The 17549-nt window shown below is 36.1% G+C and overlaps 1 protein-coding gene across 16 annotated transcripts in view; it reads right to left on the bottom strand.

Moving 5' to 3' along the window:
- The window catches only part of Gr64e (Gustatory receptor 64e), a 176231-nt gene that overhangs the window by 68217 nt on the left and 90465 nt on the right, over positions 1–17549 (bottom strand). For 14 of the 16 annotated variants that reach the window (XM_067787304.1, XM_067787306.1, XM_067787311.1 and 11 more), the window contains one exon: positions 5106–5180. The exons of the other annotated variants lie outside the window; for them this stretch is intronic. In XM_067787304.1, the coding sequence (XP_067643405.1) occupies positions 5106–5180 (75 nt within the window). The remainder of the gene's footprint in view (positions 1–5105; positions 5181–17549) is intronic. 16 annotated transcript variants of the gene reach the window in all.

Here is a 17549-nt window from a genome sequence, read left to right as displayed (position 1 = left end):
GGCATTTACGTTATTCGAGAAATTTTGATTGTTGATAAATATTTTCGTTTTGATTGTAGTTGGAAGTCTGGCCAGTCTGGTGACTAGAAGGTTTATTGAGTTATGTATATCGATTTCTCTGATGAGCAAATAGCTTTCATACATGTAGAATGCACAAATTGTAAAAAATTTCATTACTTTAACATTTTTTTGCTTTCGCAAATCGCAAATCAGTTCGTGCACTTAAAAATGTTGTATGTACATAAATAACTGGTTGTTTGGTTACAAAGCAATTTTGTGTATTGCATAAAATGTTCTAGTTTACGAGTTACACTGGATTGTTTTCATTTTTCTTCATATATTTTTAAGTTGCGTTAAACAATTCATGATAACTTGAACCACACGTGTCTTTTATATTTTAAGTTTTGCATTTAATATTGGCAAGATGACGGTTGAAGACGGTTGAAACTTCGCATGAGCTTCTGTTGGTAGCTACTTTCAGCTAGATGAGAAAAATTGGTTGCGCGGAAGTACTACACCACTTTTGTCAAACGAAAATTATATCGTTCTTGAACTTATTGGGGTTTAATTGATTCGATTGCAGGATCGTTGGTAAGATCGCCAATATATTTGGTGGTTAACCAAATATTTAAATATTTATTTTTTAAAAATATTATTTTATTTATTTGAAGTATAAAAATTTATTTTTGTTTATTTTTGAGTTTAGATATTTTTAAACTAATTAGAATTTTCTTTTTTTGAAGTTATTCAAAATTTTAAGTTAACACGAAAACTCAATTAAAATTATTTTAAAAATTAAAGTAAAGAGTACAAAGTCTTTAACACTATACCAGGTACCCCTAGAATGTGTTTATACAAGATGGATATCAAACGAAAGCCGTTGATGAGTGCTATAGTACGGGATAATTCTCATGCAACTGGGAGGCTAGAGTCTCGAGATATAGCCCAACACGTGTGCCCGGGTACCCCTAGAATGTGTTTATACAATATGGATATCAAATGAAAAGTGTTGATGAGTGCTATAGTACAGGATAATTTTCATACAACTGGGAGGCTAGGGTCTCGAGATATAGCCCAAAACGTGGACCCGGCTACCCCTAGAATGTGTTTATACAATATGGATATCAAATGAAAAGTGTTGATGAGTGCTATAGTACAGGATAATTTTCATACAACTGGGAGGCTAATATATAGCCCAAAACGTGGACCCGGGTACCCCTAGAATGTGTTTATACAATATGGATATCAAATGAAAAGTGTTGATGAGGCCATAGTACAGGATAATTTTCATACAACTGGGAGGATAGGGTCTCGAGATATAGCCCAACACGTGGACCCGGGTACCCCTAGAATGTGTTTATACAATATGGATATCAAATGAAAGCTGTTGATGAGTGCTATAGTACAGTATAATTTTCATACAACTGGGAGGCTGAGGTCTGGAGATATAGCCCAAAACGTAGACCCGGATACACCCAGAATGTGTTTTTATATTATGGGTATCACATTGAAGCTGTTGTGTGTGCTATAATACAGAGTAAGTTCTACACCTCTGAGTGACTAGGGTCTCGAAATATAGGCCAAACCATGGACCCGGATACCCCTAGAATGTGTGTGTATTATGTATATCAAATCAAAGCTGTTGCTGAGAGCTCTAAAGTTCATTGTGATATTCGATTTAGTCGCATCAACCTGACAAAACTGACAAACATGCATGCGATGCCGAAATAAAGACAAGAATTAATAATACCCATATACCTATTTACATACGTCATATTCAATTTGCCTGAAATTTCGTATATAAATTTGCCTATATTAGTATTTGCGATGCTTTTTTCCGGGAAGTGTACCCGAGACGGACTGGGACTGGGATTAGGACTAGGACTGGGATTGAGACTGAGACTCGGAGTGGGATTGGGACTGAGACTCGGAATGGGACTGCAACAAAATACATACCACCCTCTGGGACTGGCAATAAGAGATGAAGAAGAAGGAGAAAAACTTGAGAGAAGAGAGAAGGAGACTGAGAAAGAGATAGAATGGACGAAGATGGAGATGAAGCGACAAAGATGGAGGGAGGAGTGAATTAAAAGATTAGGAAAAAGTGTAGAGGGGTGGGGCGGATTTAGACGGAAAAAGCTTATTAAAATGTATGCAGATAAGCCAAATTTAGGGCAGAACAACGTCTGCCGGGTCTGCTAGTATACTCAGAAAAAACACAAAATATTTACAATGTGGAAAATTTAATATCTTAATAACCATTTTTTTTTTTTTATTAAAACCCCACCAATTACACACACACATATATGTACCTTTTGAAAATATGGGTGCCGTTGCGTATACGTAATACCCTCTTTATCATATATATTATTTCTAATTGCTGTTTTTTTATGTACGGGTCCCTTTTCCGATCTTATTTGGAATCCAAATCCATAAGTAAAGTTTTGCTTGTGAAGATGGAGATTCGGGCTATTAGCGAGCTTTGGGCAATTTTGGTGGTAGTGCATTTGTTTCGCTAAATTTTATTAAAATAATTTGTTAGAAATAAACGATTGAGAGCACACAAAGAAATTTATTTGTACTATGGCACTATTGTGAATATTTGCACTGCATTACCAGCAGTTTCTACCATACGCTAGATGGCAGCGCAAGCTGTAAATTTTAATTGATTGATAGAACAACTAATTTCTGTTGATAAATTGATAAGAAACTTTTATATTGGTTGCGCAAAATGCGCACGGGTCCGGCTCGTTATCTTTAAATACAAAATGCAAATCATGTACCTACATATGTCTCTATGCATGTAGCTACAGATCAGGTTGTGTTCTGAACGGAGTGACCGATTTCAACAAAATTTTGAACATTTACTATAAACCTTCCAAGGTTGGTCAAAAGCTGAAAATAAATTCGATATATTAAAGGGCTTTGGCACCTCCCTGACAAATTGCATATTTGATACTGCATAACTCTGACATATTCAAGCTAGAACATTGAAATTAAGTAAAGTGTTATGTGAAGTCAAAAAGCCATCAACAAAATGTGGGGTGAGAACGAAGGGAGCGTATCTATTTATGTACTGATGGAAGAATAATGAAAATTTGTTAGGAGCTTTATCACGTTAAGTCCTAAAAACACCTTTAAAATATGGAATTGGGGAAATAAGATGCACAAGCTTCTTACAAATGGGATTTTTCAGAACTATGGCTGCCGTACAAACTATAAATTTAGTTGGATTTGACTGTTATTACTTTTGGACGTTTAGTAATCATTTGGAGTTCGTAGCCTTTTAGGCTGGTATTTTTGGATGCTCCTAGAAGAACCACAAAAAAATATCTGCTAAATTTGATATAAGCTGACGTTAAGCAAAGGGGTAAGTCGCTGTGGCAGCTGTTTTCTCTAGAACCGCGGAAACGTGGTAGACATACAGCTCACTTCAGATTTAAATTAACAGCACCTCTTCAAACATCTGATATACTGATGTACAATATAACAAAAAGTTTAGGTAAAGTGACGTTCTGAAGACATGTAAGCATGTCGTGGGATGAGTGCCCCATGGCTGATAAATAGACGCTGAAGGCTATAAACTGAACCTTTAGGACTTGACGGATAGTGATCAACCCATGGGTTGTGCTTTACTCTTATTTGCTGGACGTTTCCTACAAATTTTTCCAGTAAAGTCATAGGGAACACAAGAAGCAGCTGAAGTGAATGCGTGCTTAAAATCGCCATATCTATGGCGTTACGACAAAATTAGCTCTCTCTACAAAAATGATATCGCATTTGGGCGGAAACACAGCTTTTGCTAAGCAACTTCCTAAAATCGGTAATGGCTGAATTCCCATTTCTTTTCGCGAACTTATGACGTGAAGCTAATGTATTCAACGCTTAATCTAATTACACAAATTATAAATGGCTTCGAGAAAGGGAAATTTGGCACTTTAAAATAAGTATTGTAATACGATTAATGCCAAAAAAAATACCAGGAATCTATACAAATTTTCAATCTGTTGACACAGTCGTGAAAGAATCCCAAGCTGTGTATTATCCGGTTGAGTTTCTTATCTAATTGGAGCCATCAGGAACACCTCCTCATGGGTCTTTACTTGAAAATGGGTTTGCAATAATTTTGATTTGTAATTTGGATCCTCTGCGTTGATGTAATGGCAAAAGGTTTATCATCAGAAAACTTTTAACAAATGTCACTGAAGCAATTACTTTTTATCGGGAAGCTTCGAAAATAAGAAAGTTTATTATCAAGAGTCACATAGATACCAACAGATATGCATTTCCATTTTAAACGCTACCGATTTCTTATTGCTTTCAATTAAGCTCAATGAAAGAAGCTTTTTATGGAAGGAGTATAAACTTCTAATTTGTTTATAAAACTTATCATCAATTGATGGCCACTTTTTCAATTATAATATTGGAATACTTTCTTTGCGAGTACATTAGTCATGAGCTGATTGGAAACTATGAGTGTTATCTTCATCCTTGTCTAAATACTAAATAATAAATAATACAAGTTTCCATTCTCAGAAGTATAGCAAAATGTGATCAGCTAATAAAAGCCCATTATAAGGTCATACTTCCTGAAAATAGAAACGAACACACTCGTGTATATCCCCATACCACAGCTATTTTAGCAGATACTGACTTAGCTTTACGTCAAATAAGTTAAAAACCCCAGATTTCAGTAGGTCTTCTATTAGCTTATACATCAGTTATCTTTATGAGAGGTATATCATCACGGACGGTGTCCCTCAGGGATCTCTATGCTATGAGTGCGACGCTATGGAGTGCGATGTATGACTGTGTGGACGGTGGGGAGAATCGAGAAAAGGGCGTTGGACCTTCATGCTAGTTCGAAATATAGCGAAATGCGACTAAATTGCCTTCCCCCCCCCCCCCCCCCCCGTCACGTTATACCTAACGGCGATCCCACGGGGTGCGAACACATGAACAGGATTAGCCTGGTTTCATTGAGCCACTAGAGGGTAGTGCGCTACCCCAACGTCCAATAAAAAAAAGAGGTATTGTCGACAATGTGATATAAATAGTCCATCATTACTTGTTCTTATTTACTAAACTCCTGTAAAACTACTTACCAGGTCCAATTGCCTCCAAGAAGCTGCCGGTGTGTTCATAATCATATTTGGTACCACGGCGGAAAAGATTTCTTACTGAAAGTGTGTGAAAAAAATTTTAAAATTAATTTACGTTGACTCACTTAATATAGTAGGGGCATTCGATTAGTCTTGAAACGGTGCACGGATTTTACGGATTGCATGGCTGGAATAGATGTTAAGGTAACAGTAACAAAATCTTAATATATAAAAAACACGTGTCACAACATTTTTGGCCGCGATGGACTCCTAAACTACTGAACCGATTTTGAATTTGTTTTGAACCCCGTGTGTAGTTTGATCTAGCTTGAGAGATAGGATATATTATTTCTCGGCTTGTAGTCAAAATATTATTTTATTGCAATTTTTTTTATTTGTTTATACATAATAATAAAATGTTACGTATACGCAGTGGAACTAATATTTTCAGTTGGTGCGGATATACTTCCGTGTAATTGCTTGGTGTTTATTTAAACAGCCTGCTTAACAATAAAAACATTACAGGGAATGATATCAAGTATAACACATCATCAGGCCCGCCGAGAGGGTGGGGTTTCTGAGGGGGCATTTTTTTTAATTCAGGAGAGTGTTTAGTTCTGTAGAGGGTAATTTTCATAACCCTGGGTGACTAGGGTCTCGATATATAGGCCAAAACGTTGGCCAGTGAATGCCTATACAGTGTTTATACAATATAGATATCAAATGAAAGCTGGGAGGAGTGAATAAAAGGATTAGGAAAAAGTGAAGAGGGGGGGGGGGGGCAGAGTCAGACGGAAAAAGCTTATTAAAATGTATGCAGATAGGCCAAATTTAGGGCAGGACAACGTCTGCCGGGTCTTCTAGTACATACATAAAATGTTATGCAATCCATGAAGTTTATTCTTATAATACTCAAATCTATGTATATTTTCGAGCAACGAATTCTATGAAATACGCCACTGTTTCAAGGGTATTCATTTCGCTCAGGAAGCGATTGAGCAAATATATATCTATATATCTGACCTGGTCTATGAAACGGTGGCTTATGACTCAAAAAATAAATTGCGATAGTTTTTCTTTTTGCATTATGAACAGTAATGCCCAAAAGGCAAAGCACAAACCAGTTTCTGACCGATATTTTGGCTCCATTGCCATCGAAAAAAATGCTATCAAACAAATCTGAGGATGCTTCACGAGCCACCAAAGTGGCATCGAAGGAACCATCGTCTTTCATTTGTGCTCTTCTTTCTCTACATTTTTAGTACACTTCTAAGCAACTTAGGAGATTCTGGTTTTCACCACGTGAAAGAGCGTCTCAAAAACTATCGAAACCAGAAAATAAACTGGAAAATTTTTTTTGGGTCATAAGCCACCTTTTCATAGACCGGGTAACATATAACTATGCCTCTTTTTAAAATTTTGGCATATAGGCGCGTGCCATCTGATATACATATATAGCAATAAATGAAAACTTAAATATCTCTGTGGGTAGTATTACCAGGTCAGTGGCCGGCAGATGCACAACACTGATATTATATCAGGGGGGAATTACAAAAGGGAGAGTGACACCACCCGCTTAAATTCGATTTCATATTCCTGGAACTTAGCATAGCTTTCAATATTGGGTTAGATTGAAAAGCGAGATGTGGCACTAGCCATACAAATTGAAATCTCAAATTAGCCGTGACCACGGAATCTGTGTATTCGCTGGACATTGCTAATATTGGAAGTCTTGCAAAAGAAAGTGTGCGCTCATAAGACTCTATTATCATATCTGCGCTTGAAAGGTAAACCTGCCAAGTACTTTTTTCAATGTAGTTTGATAGAACATCAATCTGGCGAAAGAGTAACAGCAAATATTAACACATTTAAAGCTAAATATCTATGCGACGAGTTTACTTCATATCCTTAAAACCTGTTTATATCGGTTAGCAGGCTTATACTGTTTTCACACAGAAACTTAATGATCTCATTTCACCTGCTAATGAAATCGTAAATTTTGTGCTTTCACACAGAAGTAACTGCTCGATTAGTATGAAGGATGAGACAGACAATCATGGCGGAACGATACAAGGTGGGAGCATGGTGACATACCTACAAACAAAAAAAATTCCATGTACTTGTAAATTCGATGAACAAATGTCAAAATCGTACTGCGCCGGTAGTTGATGTATCAAATCAAATAAAAAAGGTTGTAATCAGCTGTTCGATGCGGCCACCTTGTATCGTTCCGCCATGCAGACAATGAAATTTGCTTTGAAAACTAAGAAACGGAAACGGAAGCGGAACGCTGCCAACAGAGTTGCATTGTGCTTTTGACTTCATTAGGCATTCGATTAGCTACTAATGAAATAATAATAGATTCGAATTTTGTAGGGAAGATTGAGCTCAATAAGTGTCTTAATGTAGAAAATTGCCTTTATTATTCAATAAGCCTTCTGTGTGAAATTAGTATTACACTCTTAGCCGGCGATATATTTTAACACATACATTAACATTCTAAGGATATTTCCACTTCATTTTGCCTTAGTCCATTTGCAACCCTATTTTAATAAGTTATTCTCCAATTTCAATAAAATAGATAGCATTATCAGTGTATAGATTGAAATTTTTGGTACAAAATCTGGAATAGTAAAAAAACATGGTTAGTGAAATTTGGTTTAAAGCTACTCCATATTAACACCGTATTGTATATAGGAGTAGAAATTTAGCGACGGGGCTATTCACACTGATCGGTCTTATATGAAGTTGGTGGCCAAAAATACTTCCAGTAGAGATATCAACGTGAAACTTTGGTCACGGCTTTACAAATATGTGAGAAATATTTTTTTCATGAAATTGGTGCTGGTGATACATTTATACCTACCCATAACCACCCACTTTCACCGCATACATACAAAAAAAAACAAAGAAAGAAATCGTTTGATCTTTTTAAATCTCTATCGCAAATGAAATGTTTAATAGGATTAAATAAAGAAATTAAAGTTATCAAAAGATCTTGCATACGTAACAATAACAAAACAACAAGCACATACAAAAAACTTACATTTGCGTATCCTCGACTGGATAAAATAATGTCGTAAATTCCATGTGACTTCATATAACATACGACAATAATTTATCAGGGTTGCGCTATCAGAAAACTGTCGCAAAGCATAGTTAGTGGCAGAAAGTGGCGGCTGATATCAACACTTTAGAATCTTAAAAATTTGGTTAATAATAAGATATAAGTCATGTATATCGATTTTCCGTCATCCCTTGTCAAATTTGGTTTTAAGACAAACCGGTTTCGGCGCTGTTCCATCATCAGTGTAGATTTTCGTTCTGATCTGTTGTTATCTTTTGTCCTGTATTTATAGTTCGTAGGTACATGAGCAGATATTGTCAGAATTGATGCTTGTGTATATTTAGTTATGTGTATGTGCTGTGTGTGGTTTTTACTGATCGATTTGTGTGGCTGACTGAGGCAGGTAAAAATCCGTAATTTTAGTCGTTTGACCTTCTTTGTGGGTTTGTTGTTCTGGTGCGTTAATTGTTTTGGGTTTATTTGTGTGTTTGTCTGTTGTACCTATGTGATTACTTTGTTTCTTATAAACAAGTTTTAAAGGCTCAAGTATTGTGCCAGAAATGTTCGTTTATTATCCTACCGTCGAATGTTTTCTGTTTTTCGATTTCCATGACTGGATTTCCATGAAGAAACCTGATTGTTTTATTGAAGTTTCCTGGGGAACATTAATTTTCGAACATGTGATTCGCGAAGTTGGACTCTGGTATAATATTTCGATTCCATGTTTTTTTTTTTGTAATCTCAAATGTTTTTTCTGTACCTCCTTCTTATTTGCCGTCCTGTTTGACCTATGTAACTGTGTGGGCATTCGCAGGTAAGTTTATATACGCCGCGGCTACTAAATGAATCCTCTGTGTTAGTTCTTAGTTTACACACTAGATTGGTCGATGTTTTTAACGCTGTCTTAATGTTTTATTTTTAAAAGGTTTGCCAATTTATATGTTGCTTTCCCATTTGTCATATTTCATAGGTGTCCAGGTGTTATTATTTTCCTTTTCATTATTTCCTTTTGGTCCTACATGCGTCCTTTTGAGCTTATCTACAAGTGCTTTTTTATATCCGTTGTTTGCAGCAATGTTATATATGACTTCAAGCTCTCTCTTATATGCCTCGTGTGTAAGAGGTGTTCTTTCAAGTCTATGTATCAAATGCTTTAATGCTGCATTTTTATTCTGTTGGGTGTGATTTGAGGTATAATGTATTATTGTGTCGGTGGCTGTCGGCTGTTGGCTGTTGGCTTGTTATATATGACTTAGTTAAATCTCTTGCCAACTTTATCAATATTTATCGTGAGGTCTAGATAGTTGATTCCTCCGTCTTTTTCGCTTTCCATTATGAATTTTATGTTCCCGTGCTGCTTGTTGAGGTACTTCGGTACTAGCTCTTCGTTGTTAGCAGCTAAAACGCATATTATGTCATCCACGTATCTAGCGTAAAATGACAAGCCCAATTTTGACTTCAGCTCCTATGTGTACTTTTCTTCCAGATTTTGCACGAACACTTCCATGAGAATGGCTGATGTGTGGCTTCTTTGACAAGGGATGCATGAAAATCGTTCCAATATACATCTTTATAAAAGCTTAATTTTGTTCTATTCTAAAAAACAGGCTACGCCTTTGCGGGGTATTTCGTTCCTTTGTGAAAATTGTTCGGAGTGCATTATCGTAACTTCACAAATTTTTATGAAAATTTAAATGAAGGCAATAATTGCTAATGAATTTTTATTATTATTGGCAATGCGCTTGTGAGAATCATCTGATACACGGGGTAGCCATTTATGTTCTTTTCATGCACTATTAAAGTTGACACTTTTCCAGTGTTGGAGTAACTCTATTAAGGTTTTACCATTTATTAAGGAAAAAACCTTTTTCAGAAACGCTTTAAGAAATTGGATTAGTCGAACTTTCGATTCCGGGCGATACTAGGTTTATATAATTTTTTATATTATTTTCTTCCCTTCAATGCTTTGAGTTTTTGATACTAGTTACTAGCTATGACTCAGCGGTAAGATACTCTCGTAAACTTGCACCTCACAAAAATTAATATTTACTAGTATCGCCTGTGGTCGAAATTCGACCAACGTGTATTTTTTTCAACTCAGTCTATGCGTCAAGTGTTGGAAATATAGCAAACTGGTCTAACTTAATTAACTTTTTCTTTAAAATTTTGAATTTGATCTAAGACTTTGTACTTTTTGATTGTATTTTCTTACATTTTCTACAAACTTTTCACACGTAATTATAACGTTTTGGTATGGAGCTCCTTAAACCAAAATATAAAAATTATGTAAAATCAAATGAAATTGACATAGAATTATGGTGAAATTTGTTGAAATTGAATTGAAAAATAGGTCTTTCCACACCACCCGAAAGGTCCCCGTTGGCGCGCTACCGAAGTTAGTTTTGGGAGCTCGGTTCCCCAGTAGGCCTATATCACCCATTTACTTCAATAGTGTCATATTTCAAAAAACATAAACTTTTAGTTAAAAACGAAGAAATTTGCTAAAGGAATTTAGCCTATTTCGCGCCACCCGTTTAATTTTGTATAAATACATACATATCTAATATGTAAGTGTGACACAAAACAAAAATTTCGAGTAGAATAGAGGACACCTTCATAAAAAATAAAATAAAAATATAAAAAAATTATGTAATGATAAAGAAGGCAGAGTTTACTAAAAAAATGTTTAATTAAAGAAAACAAAAGTACTTAAATTGCGAAAGAATTAAGTGAAATGAACAAACAGCTCCATATAAAAACGTAATAAGTGCACTTAGACTTTTTTCCGGTTTTAATGTGATCATTGTGGAAATATGAAGATTCTAATGTTCGGATATTTAATGTTGGGTTTCCCATTGAGATCTATGTACGTAATTAGTTTGTATTAAATTTGTAAACACTCCTTTTCATGAATATATATGACCATATCTACCATAAAATATTGTCTGTGAACAATATAATACTAAGATATAACAAAGCAGAATAAATTAGGAAGAAAAGAAAAACAAACAAAAATATTGAAATTATTCACGCAAACATATTTACTAAACTAAAATTGATTTCATAACTTTAAGCGACATAAACAAATTAGGGTTATGGGATCTAAGCATCCGATTAATGGATATATAATACAACAAAGTTAGCCTAATAATAAATATAGTGGATAATATACTGCCTACGCAATACGGTCGCCATGATGCCCGTTGCCGCTTTGACCTAAAATCAAAAAACGTTTTTGGGATGTTTTTTTGTTTCGTAATTAGCATAAAAGGCAATTGCCATCATCCGGTGGCAAAATCCTGAGCCAGATAAACAATTTTGCATGTAAATGCAACAACAACGATTTGAGCCATATAAATCCAGATAGACGCCTGGTTCAATTTGAGAGCCAGATAATTTGTTAATTACTTCTTTTTATTTTGGCAATGCTGCCCTTAAAAAAACTAATTTTTCAAAAATAGATGCTGCTGCTTAACCTTTCGCCGTATGAGTTGAATGGAAAACGGCGGCGACATCTGCCTATCACATTTCACGTGTGCGAAAATTTTACGACATCTGCTTCTCAAGTCTCTCAATGATCCACAGCATTCCCGCGAGAATTGAGCGTGAGCCGGAGCTGTAAACTCACTGGAAGACGGCAAATATAAAAAATGTAATGTTATATTTTTGGAATTTTTTTTTTTTGTTCAGTATAAGACGTACTTTATCTAAAATGAGGATTAAATCTGCAAATGCAAAAATATTTTCGCGCAAATTTGCCATTAGTTTTTATACTCAGTTGAGCACAGCTCACAGAGTATATTAAGTTTGATTGGATAACGGTTGGTTGTACATATATAAAGGAATCGAGATAGATATAGACTTCCATATATCAAAATAATCAGGATCCAAAAAAAATTTGATTGAGCCATGTCCGTCCGTCCGTCCGTCCGTCCGTCCGTTAACACGATAACTTGAGTAAATTTTGAGGTATCTTGATGAAATTTGGTATGTAGGTTCCTGAGCACTCATCTCAGATCGCTATTTAAAATGAACGATATCGGACTATAACCACGCCCACTTTTTCGATATCGAAAATTTCGAAAAACCAAAAAAATGCGATAATTCATTGCCAAATGCGGTTAAAGCGATGAAACTTGGTAGATGGGTTGAAGTTATGACGCAGAATAGAAAATTAGTAAGATTTTGGACAACGGGCGTGGCACCGCCCACTTTTACAAGAAGGTAATTTAAAAGTTTTGCAAGCTGTAATTTGGCAGTCGTTGAAGATATCATGATGAAATTTGGCAGGAACGTTACTACTATTACTATATATGTGCTAAATAAAAATTAGCAAAATTGGATGAAGAACACGCCCACTTTTTAAAAAAAATTTTTTTTTAATTCAAATTTTAACAAAAAATTTAATATCTTTACTGTATATAAGTAAATTAAGTCAAAATTCAACTCCAGTAATGATATGATGCAACAAAATACAAAAATAAAAGAAAATTTCAAAATGGGCGTAGCTCCGCCCATTTTCATTTAGTGTGTCTAGAATTTTTTTAATGCCATAAGTCGAACAAAAATTTACCAATCCTTTTGAAATTTGGTAGGAGCATAGATTCTATGACGTTAACTGTTCTCTGTGAAAATGGTCGAAATCGGTGGAAGCCACGCCCAGTTTTTATACACAGTCCACCGTCTGTCCTTCCGCTCGGCCGTTAACACAATAACTTGAGCAAAAACCGATATATCTTTACTAAACTTAGCCCACGTACTTACCTGAACTCACTTTATCTTGGTATAAAAAATGGCCGAAATCCGACCATAACCACGCCCACTTTATCGATATCGAAAATTACGAAAAATTAAAAAAATGCAATAATTCTATACCAAATACGAAAAAAGGAATGAAACATGGTAACTGGATTGGTTTATTGACGCAAAATATAACTTTGGAAAAAACTTTGTAAAATGGGTGTCACACCTACCATATTAAGTAGAAGAAAATGAAAAAGTTCTACAAGGCGAAATCAACAGGCCTTGGAATCTTGGCAGGAATACTGTTAGTATTATTGAATATATAAATAAATTAGCAGTACCCGACAGATGATTTTCTGGATCACCTGATCCACATTTGGTCGATATCGCGAGAACGCCTTCACATATACATCTAAGGGCCACTCGCTTTTAAAACCCTCATTAATACCTTTAATTTGATATCCATATCGTACAAACACATTCTAGAGTCAACCCTGGCCCACCCTAATGGCGATATCTCGAAAACGCGTGCACCTATAGACCTAATGCCCACTCCCTCTTAAAATGCTCAGTAACACCTTTCGTTTGATACCCATATCGTAAAAACATTCTAGAGTCACCCCTGGCCCACCCTAATGGCGATATCTCGAAAAGGCGTCCACCTATAGACCTAATGTCCACTCCCTCTTAAAATGCTCAGTAACACCTTTCCTTTGATACCCATATCGTACAAACATTCTAGAGTCACCCCTGGCCCACCCTAATGGCGATATCTCGAAAAGGCGTCCACCTATAGACCTAATGGCCACTCCCTCTTAAAATGCTCAGTAACACCTTTCGTTTGATACCCATATCGTACAAACATCCTAGAGTCACCCCTGGCCCACCCTAATGGCGATATATCGAAAAGGCGTCCACCTATAGACCTAATGCCCATTCCCTCTTAAAATGCTCAGTAACACCTTTCGTTTGATACCCATATCGTACAAACATTCTAGAGTCACCCTTGGTCAACCTTTATGGCGATATCTCGAAAAGGCGTCCACCTATAGAACTGAGGATTACTCCCTTTTAAAATACTTATTACCACCTTTCATTTGATACCCATATCGTACAAACACATTCTAGAGTCACCCTGGCCCACCCTAATGGCGATATCTCGAAAAGGCGCCCACCTATAGACCTAGTGCCCACTCCCTCTTAAAATGCTCAGTAACACCTTTCGTTTGATACCCATATCGTACAAACATTCTAGAGTCACCCTTGGTCCACCTTTATGGCGATATCTCGAAAAGGCGTCCACCTATAGAACTAAGGATTACTCCCTTTTAAAATACTCATTACCACCTTTCATTTGATACCCATATCGTACAAGCACATTCCAGAGTCACCCCTGGCCCACCCTAATGGCGATATCTCGAAAAGGCGTCCACCTATGGACCTAATGCCCACTCCCTCTTAAAATGCTCAGTAACACCTTTCGTTTGATACCCATATCGTACAAACACATTCTAGAGTCACCCCTTGCCCACCCTAATGGCGACATTTCGAAAAGGCGTCCACCTATAGACCTAATGCCCACTCCCTCTTAAAACGCTCAGTAACACCTTTCATTTGATTCCCATATCGTACAACTAGAGACACCCCTGGTGCACCTTTATGGCGATATCTCGAAACGGCGTCCACCTAGGGAACTAAGGATCACTCCTTTTCAAAATACTCATTAACAGCTTTCATTTGATACCCATATCGTACAAACATATTCTAGAGTCACCCCTGGTCCACCTTTATGGGGATTTCTCGAAAAGGCGTTCACCTATAGAACTAAAGCCCATTCCCTTTTAAAATACTCATTATCACCTTTCATTTGATACCCATATCGTACAAACACATTCTAGAGTCAGCCCTGGTCCACCTTTATGGCGATATCCCTAAATGGCGTCCATCCATAGAACTATGGCCTACTCTCTCTTAAAATACTCTTTAATACCTTCCATTTGATACACATGTCATACAACCACATTCCAGGGTTACCCTAGGTTCATTTTCCTACATGGTGATTTTCCTTATTTTGTCTCCATAGCTCTCAACTGAGTATGTAATGTTCGGTTACACCCGAACTTAGCCTTCCTTACTTGTTATAAATAAATTAGTTAGTTTCAACAAAAGTTAACTCATTACTTGTGATTTCATGTTTTTTTGAAAACAACTAAAATAAAAAACAAAGAATCTGTTAAATAAAGACTTATGTATTTACATGTAAGTGAAATTTGCCACAAAAAATGGATCGGTCAAAAATTAATTCTATTTAAGATTTTTTGGTACGCTACAAATTATTTTGGAACAATTTTTTAGGATTTTGGTAGAGGCAACAATGGGAAACCATATTTGTATGTAGGTGAAACATTTGTGCTTTCGGATTTAGCGGGGATACATAAAATACATAACTTAGATAATTGTTCCCAAAGATGGCGCGCTTGTGCACGAAAATGAATTACGATATTTGTATGAATTGTTCGAATTTACAAAAAACTTTTTCTATTAATTATAAACAAATAAAGTTATATTTGTTAACAAAAATAGGCCTATGCACTCCGGCTGATCAATACGAATCGATTCATATAACTTTTATATGATTTTATGTATGCTAAGTATTCGAAACAGCCTGTCAATTAATTGTATGGAAATTTTGTTAGCGTATTAACATATAGATTTTGAATAATTCATTTCTTTACTAGAAACAAAAGCATTTTTAAGACTTTAACGGATATCCGACCACTTAGGATTCACTAAAAGAATTTTCAATCAGCATGCTGAAACTGTCCAGTTTTAGCAGCCAAAATCTGTTAAAAAGTTAGAAAAAGGAATGGAATTCAATGCATCCACCTTATACAGAAACTGGAGTTTTTCGCAAAGTAAGCAAGAGTGTCTCTAAAAACAAGAATTAATTAAAATAACCTAAAGCCAGATCTTTCTTTTGTTGTTTCGGCCTACTGACTAGCCAGATCTAAATTTATTGTACTTGAGCTCTTTTGGATGTATAAATTAACAATAATTGACCAGCGCTCTTTTCTTCATGATACTATTTAAGAAAAAATATTGCAATTAGGTTTGTCACTTTAACAAAAAAGTGAAGGTATCTAGAGCTTACGATTTCTCGAACATGTTCGAGAAGAGATTTCTCGCGAGATTCTCGAATCTCGAATTACACGTAAGGCTCGTGAGATTCTCGAAGCTCGAATTACTCGTAAGACTCGCGAGATTCTCGAATCTCGAATTACTCGTAAGGCTCGCGAGCTTCTCGACATTCAACTTAATCGACTCATTGGCTGTTTTATATAGAGCTTACGATTCCTTCTGGAGCACAAGCAAAAATGTCCGCAAAATCACAAGTAAACCAGTAAGGAAGGTTAAGTTCGGGTGTAACCGAACATTACATACTCAGTTGAGAGCTATGGTGACAACATAAGGGAAAATAACCATGTAGTAAAATGAACCGAGGAATCCCTGGAATGTGTTTGTATGACATGTATATCAAATGAAAGGTATTAAAGAGTATTTTTTGAGGGAGTGGGCCATAGTTCTATAGGTGGACGCCATTTAGGGATATCGCTATAAAGGTGGATCAGGGTTGACTCTAGAATTTGTTTGTACGATATGGGTATCAAATGAAAGGTGTTAATGAGTATTTTAAAAGGGAGTAATCCTTAGTTCCATAAGTGGACGCCGTTTCGAGATATCTCCATAAAGGTGGACCAGGGGTGACCCTAGAATTTGTTTGTATAATATGGGTATCAAAAGAAATGTGTTAATGAGTATTTTAAAAGGGAGTGATCCTTAGTTCCATAGGTGGAGGCCGTTTCGAGATATCGCCATAAAGGTGAACCAGGGGTGACTCTGGTATGCGTTTGTACAATATGGGTATCAAACGAAAGGTGTTAATGAGTATTTTAAAAGGGAGTGGGCCTTAGTTCTATAGGTGGACGCCGTTTCGAAATATCGCCATAAAGGTTGACCAGGTGTGACTCTAGAATGTGTTTGTACAATATGGGTATCAAACGAAAGGTGTTAATTAGTATTTCAAAAGGGAGTGGGCCTTAGTTCTATAGGTGGACGCCTTTTCGAGGTATCGCAATAAAGGTGGACCAGGGGTGACTAGACTTCGTTTGTACGATATGGGTATCAAATTAAAGTTATTAATGAGAGTTTTAAAAGGGAGTGGTGGTAGTTGTATATGTGAAGGCGTTTTCCATATATCGACCAAAATGTGGACCAGAGTGACCCAGAACATCATCTGTTGGATACCGCTAATTTATTTATATATGTAATACCTGCCAAGATTTCAAGGGTTTTTTATATCGCCCTGCAGAACTTCTTCATTTTCTTCTACTTAATATGGTAGGTGTCACAACCATTTTACAGAGTTTTTTCTAAAGTTATATTTCGCGTCAATAAACCAATCCAATTACCATGATTCATCCCTTTTTTCGTATTTGGTATAGAATTATGGTATTTTTTTCATTTTTCGTAATTTTCGATAGCGAAAAAGTGGGCGTGGTCGTAGTCGGATTTCGTTAATTTTTTATACCAAGATAAAGTGAGTTCCGATAAGTACGTGAAATAAGTTCAGTAAAGAT

The sequence above is a fragment of the Eurosta solidaginis genome, chromosome 5 (genome assembly GCF_040869045.1).
Source record: "Eurosta solidaginis isolate ZX-2024a chromosome 5, ASM4086904v1, whole genome shotgun sequence".
Lineage (NCBI taxonomy): Eukaryota > Metazoa > Arthropoda > Insecta > Diptera > Tephritidae > Eurosta > Eurosta solidaginis.
This window is presented reverse-complemented; position numbering and strand designations above follow the sequence as displayed.